Genomic DNA, 11,243 nt, shown 5'->3' on the forward strand with positions numbered 1-11,243 from the left:
AAATCACAGTCTGCGTATGATCTTGAGTTATTTTTCAAGAAAATTTTCTATTTCAGGTTACAAAAACGACGGGTGCCAGCTGTCTCTTCCCGCCCGTACGTACGCAGTCAGCATTCCTGTTTCCTTGTTGCTTGTGTTCAACATCGTTTTATTGATTCGCACAACTTTGGCTATCAAACACCATGGTCAGGTTAGTTGTTGTTAGTCTACAAAAATTTATCCACAAGTACCCCGGTAGAACCCCGCTTACTCGAACTCCCAAGGGAAAATAATAAAGAAAATAGTTCGAGTTTGCCCCAGCCGGGATTCGAGGTAGCGGGGTTGGTCTTGAATTTCAGTACCGTGTTTTTTGTCGTCAATCGTGAATTTTGTTATTGTAGTAGGGTGCACTCTCATCATTAAAACAATTGGAAAGAATAATTTTTCTATTTCAGGGAAACGTGGCCGCTACAAATCAGAGAAACCTGCCAATCATTTTACTGAAATTGACAGTTGTCATGGGGATCACGTGGATTCTGGGATTTGCACTGACTTTTTATCCCACTCCTTATTTGGAATATCCATTCAATATAATCAACAGCTGCCAAGGTAAATATGCTTTCAAGTGTATTTTTTAATTTCATGGCATAATCTCTTCCCCTGTTTTCGCACCAGTGGACGGGAGGATGAGAGACCCTGAAAACGAGGTTGACAACAACTTACTGAGACAAAACAAGATGGCTTCCTTTTCAGATGTTATTCTAAAAACTGCTTTATGAGGGTACTTTGGGTCCCCTTGGAGATTGCACAGAACCTTTACGCATTGGTGTGCAAAAAATACTGTTTTGAAATTTTCAACTTTCTATACATTGTTCCAATGGGTTTATAGTCGAAACTATCACAGACGATCACAATGGAAATAACCAGTGTTAAACATTTGTTTGGTTTTATCAACAGAATTATTGACAAGGTCATTTGGCCACCGTAAAGATATTCACGGACAATGATGTTTTGAACGTTTCGAGGCGCTAACCCTCGAAATGCCAGCACTCGAATCTCTTTACGGTAGCCAAATGACCTTATCAACTCGGTCAGGGTAAAACCAAACATTAGTTTCCACCGACGCAGCACCACAGTTTCTTGAGAAACTAATTCGCTTACAGCGTTTAGCATTAACTGAGAAATACAGACTTCCTTGTCTATAACATTTTGTGCCACGATTATTAAGCTTTTGCACATTTTACGCAACAAACACAACTTACTTATATTTGACGATATACTTTTATTTGCGGTAGTTCGACAATACCGCAGCTCTAGAATAAATTAACGCTGTCGTGTGACACCAAGTTTATGGGGGCGACCTGCAACAATGTTCCTAGCCCTAAAAACAATGCAGCTGCAGCTTATTAGTGTCCAGTGAAAAGAGAGCTTTTGAAAGGAGAGCCGAGCTGCCTGTTGAGGCTTGGGACCGAGCGCAATCGTCTACCTGATCAGCTCCACGGATGACGTTACGTTCGGTCATGCGCCGAGGAAGACTGGTGAAGAGGCTGGTTGCGTTTGCTTCCCGCTGAATTCTTGATCTTGCCCGATAATTTTCCCATGCGCAAAAGCTTTAACTCGATCATTTAGTCAATTAGTTAATTCACTAGGCATGGTCATCAGCCTCATTTTTGTCTTCATCTTTTTAATTCACTAGGCCTGTTCATCAGCCTCATTTTTATCTTCAAGAAGCGTGTCTTCCAACTGTACAAACAAAGATTCATAAACCAAACACAACCTGAAGTGACAGTAAACGGAGGTGAACAAAAACCAGAATATTCAACGCAACCCTAAGCCAAGAATGCAGTTACAATACCAAAAGGCTGCGCATTTAAAACCTGAGAATCCTGAAATATCAAAGTAGTTTTCAAGGGCGCGTTGTTTTGTGATTATTTAACAATTATCCTGCAAAATCGCGCGGAATATGGCCTGCCTAACATCAGGGGATATTCCGGAAGATTGAGGAGGATAATTGTTTTATTATTCAACACAGTGATTAACAAAGCACAGTTTCATTGCAGAAAAGCAAGACACGATCTTTATTATGCAATTTTCCTCCCCTACACACGAAATTACGTTCATCGCAGGATATCTGTTGACTACGGAAAACGAAATACCGCTGTTTCGACAAAGGTTGAATGAACAGAATTCTATTCACATCATTCTGTCCCTGAGAGCAGAATCATACGGAATACAGTTTACTCACACTTTGAGGAATTGCACTCTTTTGGGAAGGTTTTCAGTTTTATGGGAATGAATGGAATTGCATGCGTTATTTTGAGAACTAATGGTGAGTTCGATTGACCCTATTCCGGAATAGGAATACACACAGTAATTACTAGTCAGTTTAATAAAAAACTATTTGGGGAGCTGCAGTAGGCGGATTGCATTGCCGCCATGTTAGTGGACAAAACAAAAGAAAATTTGCTCACATAGTTTGCATAAAAATGGCAGTTACCTCCCAGAGGAGAAAAATCTTATTGCTTCTATCCTCCAATATGACCGCCATGACGTCACATGCAATCCTCCAATATGACGTCATTCAAAATGGCGACGAAAAGATGACTGATACATTCAGCGAACGAAAAATATCTGCTGGTATGCATAGGACAGGCATGCCAACAGATTAGTATGCGTCTCTTTCGTTAAACAAAAACGAAACAACAAATGTCTCATGGAGTTACTGAAATACAAAATCGCTCTTAAATTATCATATGTCAGCGAAAGTTTTCAAATATTTCATCCCAAGTTTATTTCAAAGAGAAATCACAGCTATTCCGTTTATTCTTAATCCAGAATACGGTCAATCAAACGCAACCTAATATTCTGTCTGTTGTGTTATTCCTGAACAGGAATAAGAATAACTAGAATTGTCACAAAACAATGCGCCCTAAGTTGAGTTATTTTTGCTGTTTTAGCGACAATAAGAAAGTAACAGTCCACAGCACTTCTCTCGCCTTCTCCTGCTACCATAAGTCCCTCGTGTAACGCACACGAAAAGTATCAACTCGGGATGAAACACTCTTCGATGCTCGCATACCGAAAAAGATGGCGACTGGTACATTTACCCATAATTCTTAGCGTACGAAAACCCTCAAAACGCTCATAAAAACGAACAGAAAACTTCTACAAACTACAAACCTAGAATACACAATGGTGTTAGTACAGGGACGAATTTCGCAACAAAAGCTTTCTGTATGCACATTGGCTGTGTTGGGTTCGCAAGGTATTGTGGTAAAATGTACCGCCGCCTTTTTCCGTACGATGGACTTGCTTTTTCTTCTACGTTCAACAGCACGTTGTGGAGGATCTTAATTTTTTGTTTACTTACTTTTTGTCTTCAACCATCTCAAAACTGAATTAACCCTTTAAGCCCTAACAGTGATCAGCATCACATTTCTCCTTGTAACATCAATGCTTATTCAACCCCTGAGGTCATGAGAATTAAGGACATGTCCACCCAAGTTGAATTTTCTTGATATTTTAATAATGTCTCCCCAGTACGTTTATAAGAAAAGTATGGTGACAAGATAGGAGAATTTGGTCTCGGATATTAGGATTTAAAGGGTTAATTAATTAAGACAAAATGTGGCACCTGTTGCTGAACAGAAATCAGTGTAACAGCTTTCTTGAAGGTATTTAACTGCATTTGAAGGAATATGTTAGTACAGATGTGCAGCTATATGCACGAACATTTCAAAATGATTTTTCTTCAAACTGACTGGACTACAGTATAGCAGTTTATGTAGCTAAATAGAAAACAGTATAACAGTATATACAACTACGTGAGAGTAAGGTTTGCTTACTAAGATTGTACAAACGTTGAGCTGTATGAAACTTGTATGTGCAGTGTATCGTATAATGTAAGCTAAGATGTACGATGTTTTGCTATGGTTGTAAGAGATTGTCTGTTTAACTGAAAGATTGTGTGGAGTGTGTTACATTTTATGTGCAAGTCTTGTTTGTTTCGAGCTCAGCTCTCACTCGTTCTTCAAACTGCTATATAGCGATATGGTCGGGAAACAATTACTAAAGGAGTGCTTTGTATTATTCCCATGGTAACACTTTGCAGTCTGAGCATCTTGACCCTCCTTGTAGTTTATTGTTTGCTTTACAATCTAAATGGGGCTAAAAGATTCCCCAAAGGAACAAGTGTTTTTTTTTTTCATACAAATGGAGAGCGCTTGAGAATTGTACTGTTCCATTTGACGGAATATTCTCACATACAGCCTCGACTTTTTGCAGTCGCTGACCAAAAGGCGGCCTTTTTTTCGTTTTATGCCGCTACCGATTGTGGAATGAACACGTGGTTTGTGCCCAGGAGATAACAGAAGGCTATTCAGTATTTCCCGCACTTTTATAAATTTTTATCATTTCCGCGTTACTTTGAACCTCATTACTAAAGCGAGCCTAAGTGCAAAGTTTTTATTATACAAAATTAGCTTTCATTCATTGGAGCTACCGCTAGTCTTGGATTCCTTTTACCTTATTTTCATTCATTTTTATTTCCGTTTTCCCGAAAATGATTGCTCCTTCGATGGATTGTTGGCGTATTTAAAGGAATCAGGTCGTCACTCGAAGAGCTCTGTGAAAGCCGTTGCTATTTTTCTGTTTTTGGCTATTAAGTCAACACTTATTTCTGTGTAATGTAATGAAATGCGCCACGTTTGTTAATAGAACAACAACTCAGATGCTACCTTTTGCCTCTTGATGTCTGGTGACATCAATCCTAATCCTGGACCGGTTTCTGCTTCGACTTTTGGTAAGATCAATTGCCTGGTGTTGAATGCCAGAAGTTTATCACAAAGACCGCACAATGTTATCGCAAAGACCGCACAAAAAATTGAGGAATAGAGAGAAGAACGAAAATGTTTTTTGGAAAACTGACGGGTGTCAGTAAAAAATTCTCCATTCAAATTTTTCTATTGTTATTATTATTATGATTATGATTATGATTATTATTATTATTATTATTATTATTATTATTATTATTATATTATTATTATTATTATTATTATTATTATTATTATTATTATTATTATTATTATTATTATTATCAACAGCTTGGGTCATTTTAGCCGAAATTATTACGCTTACTGGTCAAAGAATGTAATTCTGTTTTTGCTATGGGACACCCATTGAAGACCCAAGTTGGATGGATGTATTCGATAATTTTCTGCATGAAGTTTGTGACCAGTTCGACAATATGGTAATTTCGGGTGACTTTAATTTGCCAGACCTTCATAACCTTCTCTTGACATGCACAACTCAATAAAAAAAACCCTCGTGGCAACAACATACTTAATCTTTTAATCACCAGCGTGCCGAACCATGTCAATGCATCTGACATAATTTATATATTGTCTCCAAACGATACGGGGATTTTTACAGACCGTAGCGTCTTATTTTCCAGTTAAACGCTTTTATAAAAACCCCACCAAAAACCCTGAGACCCAGGTAATCGTACGCCGTTAAGATGTCCAGCTGAAAATCCTCGGGAAATAGCCAATCTGTTTAACTCCTACTTCGCATCAGTTTTCGCACATTACACTACCCCCCCCCCCCCCTCCCATGGCCAATTCACCTTTATTTATAAAATTCCGTTGATAAAGCAAACGTTCATTATTGAAAACTGTTTGATTGTTTTATTCCTTCATCCTTTTGATATCACTGTCTAGCGTTTAGTTATTAAATCAATTTCACAGGAAACCAAAGGAACTGCATGAAAAAGTGATCATGTTATTTACAAAAAATCCCTAGCTGACTGATTAAAGAGTTTCCATATTCATCCACTAGGACAGGATTATTCCCGCAGGACTGCTTCCTTCACAGAAAAAAACTTCCCTTATCAAAGAACTCAAAAACTTCAGGATCGCAAGATTTTTAAAAATAATTGTTAGTTGCCATTTTCAACATAGCACAACCACCTGGCTTTTTCCAACAAAACTTGATTAAGTGAAACATATGTTAGAAAAAGGAACGGAAAGAGGAAGCTCTTCGATTGTTTTCGGAGAATAGACTTTATAGACTGTATTTGCGGACGTGGATGCGCTTATTCAAATTTCGTATTCAGATTTTGCCAGTTTATAATCAATAGAAAATTGACTAAGATTTTCTTGGCAGTAAGTGTGTTGAAATAAAACTTCCCCCGGCGTAAGTGTGTTGGAATAAAACTTCCCCCAGCTTTCCTTTGTTGATTAACGGAGGTTTTATCTTGATTTTTTTTGTTTAATTTTAGTTACCATGACACCGAGGAATCGCTCACTAAACGACAGCGCGCGTATTCTGTGAGGCAAACACCATTTAGAGGCTGTCAATAGGGTATAGCTCTAGCCTGTAACCGTTAAAATCTTATTTAATGAGTAAACTGTTAAAATAATCGATTTAGTCAGTAGACAGTTAAACAAGTGATAAGTCAGTCAATGAAAGAAAAAAATCCATTATATCAAGTGTCATAATCTAGTCACCTGACTAGTGCAGTCATATTCGCTGACAGACCGGTAAAATCTGGGCAAGCTTTAGAAGAGGTCAAGATTTCTTTACCCAAAATATAACGGTTCTCCCTGGGAATCATTCATCTGTTTCTTTCTATGTTTCAAATACGCTAAAAATCAACTTTATTCATACGGTAATCAGTTGCTATTTTGTTGTTTATAAGCTTCCGTTAGCAAGGAAACGCTTTTATTTGGCAGACAATTCACCTCATTGACACCCTTCATTTAGGCAAATCTCCATCGCACATCGAGCAACCTTTCACAGCTGGACAAGTTTCACACAGTCGCGGGATCGCCCTTGATAAAGTGTTCCAGTTTTTACGAACTAGAAATACTCAGTCTCATTAATTCGTTGATGCTTTAGAAATCATGAGAAAAAAATATTTTGAAAAGCACTCCTTTCGATAGCCGCCTTCGCAGACGTTCTTTCTCTTGTCACGTCACGTAATCCGTTCTTGAGGATTGCGTGACATGACATTCAAAGAATTGGGATTTTTTTTTTCGTGGAGGGAGGAAAACCGGAGAACCCGGAGAAAAAACTCCGGAGCAGAAACCACTACAAACCACAAACTCAGCCCACATTTAGCACTTGAAACTCTTTACGGTGGCAGAAATAACCTTGAAACCAAACATTTGTTTCAGCAAACAAATATGACGGAAAGGATAATTAAGTTGATGTTTTACATAAATAACCATGTTTATGTAAATGACTGAAATTTTCAGTGTGAAAAGGGAAATCCCGCGACAGAGTAGACGTAGCCAACGCCGCGTTCAATTTTTTGCTCGAGGAAAAAAAATTTTCCTTGATCCTGTATAAGACATTGCTTGTTGGTGGTGTTAATGTCGTTTACTATTGTTTTTGTTCATAAATCTCGGGAAAAAATAAGAGATAATTGAATTGATGCATCTGCAGAAAATAATAGATAATTAAATGTTTTTCATCTTGGTCAAGGTCTTAGTTTTGGAGCTACACAATCAATCCTTGACGTGTTTGGCGTTGGAAATCACCTTCGATAAGATGTTTTTCGTACAAGGAAGGAAACCTTTGCTTCCTCTACGCCTTTAAAATATTCTTTTGTTAAACTGACTGAAAAAGAAGAAAACTAATTATACTTTGTTATACCATTATCTGCCGAAATTCCGGCAGCGAATCGCCTCTTAAAAAGTGTTTTTTCCGTGAAGCCAAAGAAAAAATCACTTGGAAACATCTGAAAACCGAGTTTTCTCTTTTTGTTTTAGAATTCCTTGACACCAATAAAAGGAAGTATCTGAAAAGATAATCAAAACATTTTAATCCTTTGTTCGTCGGTTTATAGAGACAGTGAGCTATCAGTTTTAATCCTAGAAAGACAGTGGCTCTGCCATTCTTCCTTCTGCAGCCAAATCGACGACTTCGCTGTTCTTAAAAGAGCACAGACGCCCTGTAAAGAGAAAACTTTTCGCTGAGAGCAAAAGGTATTCACCAGGCATAAATCATGTAGTTTTTCTTTTTTCTATTCCCAAAATGTCCAATTATAAAAAACTCGGGAAAGTTGAAGAGCCTCGAAAAAAAAATGCTTAAATTTCTTCTTTTTAAGGTAGTTTAACAAAATGGTTTGGTTCGTGACACTGTTCCAAGGGATTTAGACGAGCTTAATTCTCCATTTTTCCTTTCTTCAAAAAAGCCGACAATTTCAGATTTTAACAATTATAACCCGACTGTTGGACTGATCGTAGATAGAAGGGAATTGCAGTTGTTGTTGATATCGAAAAAAGAAATAAGTGCTCCATCCCTCATAAGTTAACCCCCCTCTCCAAACGCCTTCCCTCGAGGTGAAAAAGTAAATAAGCGTCCGGGTTGTAAATCGAATCATTAGGAAAAACTTGTTTTACGAAGGCATTATCATCTGGTGTCTTACTTTTTCATAAACCAGTTATCTATTTTGTGTACTACAAGTTTGACTTACACATACCAGGCGTTCTGACTAGCATGAGTTATCGTCTAGCTATTATTATCATAATTATTGCTCTACAGAAACTGACATTTTAACGGCACATTAAAAGGGAAGTATCACGGAGATTTTGACCTTTTATCGTGGTGCGACAATTAATGCCTTCACTTAGTTAAAATAATTTTAGAACATCAAGAAAAAGAAATCAACTGAAGAACAACTCATGACCTGCTCTAGTGTATTTTGGAAACTAAAACGCGAGGACTTGAAAACATTTAGCCTATCTTTTTTTCCAGTTGCAGTCCATTCTAAAGGCAAAGTAATACGGACAACATTTTCTTGCAACTTGTCGTGCAACAAATGTTACGTTGCAAGTTGCGATTGTTGGTTGCGCGTATCAAACCACCGCCGCGCGCAAAAAAAAATCATGTTGTAGAAAGTAGACGCCGTTTCTACATTTTGCAACATCAAAATTTGTTGCGCGAAGAGGTAGTAATACGGGCAACGTTTGTTGCGCGAGAAGTTGCAAGAAAATGTTGCCCGTATAACTTGGCCTTAACTCAGTCCTTTTCTGGCCAGAGACTGTGACTCATCGATAGCCTTAGTACCCTGGGGTGATAATTTACAACGAATTTGAGCAATACTTTAAGGTTTCTGCTAATAAAAAAAACTTTTTTGAAGTTTTTCATCTAACACCAAATTCCCGTGATAATTCCCTTTCAATATCCTAAGAAATGGATACTTTGGGGACGCAACGGAGCCAACAAAACAGTCATTGGAAGAGAAATACATGAAATTGATATGATGAACTGTGGATGATAATTTATAGATGAGAGACCATCGCACTTACGTACGAAAATTTAGCGGCTAGGGGAAAAAATTCAAGCTCAGCGAACGGGATTCGAACCCATGACCTCTGTGATGCTGGTGTAGAACTCTAGCAACGTTTTTCCAATAGTCCATTTCTGAGCTGCTTTGAACCTCAGTGCGAAAGCGAGGCTAAGTGCAAAAATTAGGCCTGTTCACTTATGAATGAAAACTGTATGTAATGCAGTTCAAAGCGACGCGAAAAAAGCCCGTTGCAATAACAGTTGTGGTTCACAACCATTTTTAATTTGAAGTTCTGTTCTCTTTATTGATTTAGCTACACACTTCGGCTGATGATAAGAAGCATTTAAACATGAAGACACTGTTTCAGATCATAGCAGCTATGATTCTTGTCTACGGTCCACTTATTACACCTGGAGGAAGGTTGTTCGTTGCAGGTAAGAAAAGGGGGTCGCAATCTAGTGCAAACAATTATATTTGTGTTGGAAGATAAAATTGCAAGCAATTATATTTGCTTTATAATCAGGGGCATACATTATTTTTGGGGGGTGGATTTCTGTTCAGATACATGCGACCTTAAGAGTGAATGTCAGTAAAAATGGAAAATTTAAAAAAAATGTGGCCGCAGTCAAAAAGTCGATTTCGCTCATACTTTGACGTTTGAAAGCCTAGGCAAGTAACTAAAGGATATAAGGTTAATTTTTTTTAAACATTCCATATAATGTCAGAAAACCATGAAAAACGGTTACCCTGCTGGAAGCTCGGATTTCACCACGAGAGAACTCGAAATTTTACACTTTTCAGCTTTTTGCTGCACAAACATTTACCCAGCTATGAATCTTTCTTTGGTATAATTTACTAGATTGATTCTTCCTCAGTCAAAACATAGTAATTATTTTTATCTCTGCTCGTTTGTGAGCGAACTGAGCTCGGATGAAGTAAACACACTTTTCTCTATCACGGAAAAGTCTAAAATAATCCAAATTCAGCGAGAAAAAACGGTAACCGGTAGTTTCTCAAATCCTCTGACACTGTGAAAATAGGCAGTTCAGTCATTGATTTTTAGGTGTATGATTTTAAATCTTAAGGATCTAGAAGAACTTTTGCACGAACGCCGATCAAAGTTTGACAAAATTACAATTCAGCGCCATTGAAATCTACAACTCTACATAACAAGGCATAATAGAATTAATAATATACATACAAAAGTTTCTGCAATCTGATTGGTGGAGAGTGGCTCAATTTATCCTAAATGTAGTGCAGAAATGTGAAATTGAGTGCAGAAAGTTGAAATTAGTGCAACAAAGGTGAAATTAAAATGATTGACAGGTACGCCAATTTGCAAAATCGGCTGTCTCGAAACAAAATGGCGAACAGGTTTGAAGAGAGTAACAGCATTTTAATTCGAAGTTTAAAGGAAAATGCAAAGAAATTCAACAAAGCACAAACAACCGGCTAAAAGTTTGGAGGTCTTGGACAGCACAAAATGGCTACGACCAAAATATTGAAAACTATGAACCGGAGGCAGTCAACAAAATTCTCGAGGATTTCCACGCAACAGTGCGTAAAGAAGACGGGAAAGACTATACGAGCATGGCAGTCTTCGCACTGCAATTGAACGTTACCTAAGAAGGTAAAGTTACAAATACTCCACAATTATAAACCGAGAGTAAAAAGGTTCGAAGCAAGTTCTTGACGCTCGACTACTGCGACAACAAGGTTAGCGGCCGAACAAGTCTTGAACAAGTCAAGCGGCCGAACAAGTCTTGGAAGTCTGACAAACACTGAATTAAACGAACTGTGGAAAAGCAAAGTGCCTTGAAGCACAAGTCCTGGTACAAACGGTTTGGTAGCTCCTGACTCAATATTTTGGCGTAGAGCATCATGTTGAAGATTTCCATGTTGGCTTGGACGAAAACAAACGTTGAATTCATGGAGAACCAGATTAAAACACGCCAGTCTGGACTGTCTG

The 11,243-nt window shown here is 38.0% G+C and overlaps 1 protein-coding gene across 1 annotated transcript; it reads left to right on the forward strand.

Moving 5' to 3' along the window:
- On the forward strand, window positions 1–4,380 carry LOC146459072 (uncharacterized). The gene is made up of 3 exons (XM_085089899.1): window positions 1–190; window positions 435–588; window positions 1,676–4,380. The coding sequence occupies exons 1-3, from the start codon at window positions 17–19 to the stop codon at window positions 1,810–1,812; spliced, it is 465 nt and encodes a 154-aa protein (XP_084946025.1). The 5' UTR covers window positions 1–16; the 3' UTR covers window positions 1,813–4,380.
- The last annotated feature ends 6,863 nt before the right edge of the window (window positions 4,381–11,243 follow it).

The sequence above is a fragment of the Pavona decussata genome, unplaced genomic scaffold, assembly GCF_977016875.1.
Source record: "Pavona decussata unplaced genomic scaffold, jaPavDecu1.1 SCAFFOLD_223, whole genome shotgun sequence".
Classification (NCBI taxonomy): Eukaryota; Metazoa; Cnidaria; class Anthozoa; order Scleractinia; family Agariciidae; genus Pavona; species Pavona decussata.

What these genes read in the sequence shown, in the direction of transcription:
- LOC146459072 (XM_085089899.1), top strand. Translation starts at nt 17, where the DNA reads ATGATCTTGAGTTATTTTTCAAGAAAATTTTCTATTTCAGGTTACAAA. An exon ending in CTATCAAACACCATGGTCAG is followed by an intron (nt 191 to 434) that starts GTTAGTTGTTGT and finishes TTTCTATTTCAG; the next exon opens with GGAAACGTGGCCGCTACAAA. An exon ending in TATAATCAACAGCTGCCAAG is followed by an intron (nt 589 to 1,675) that starts GTAAATATGCTT and finishes TTAATTCACTAG; the next exon opens with GCCTGTTCATCAGCCTCATT.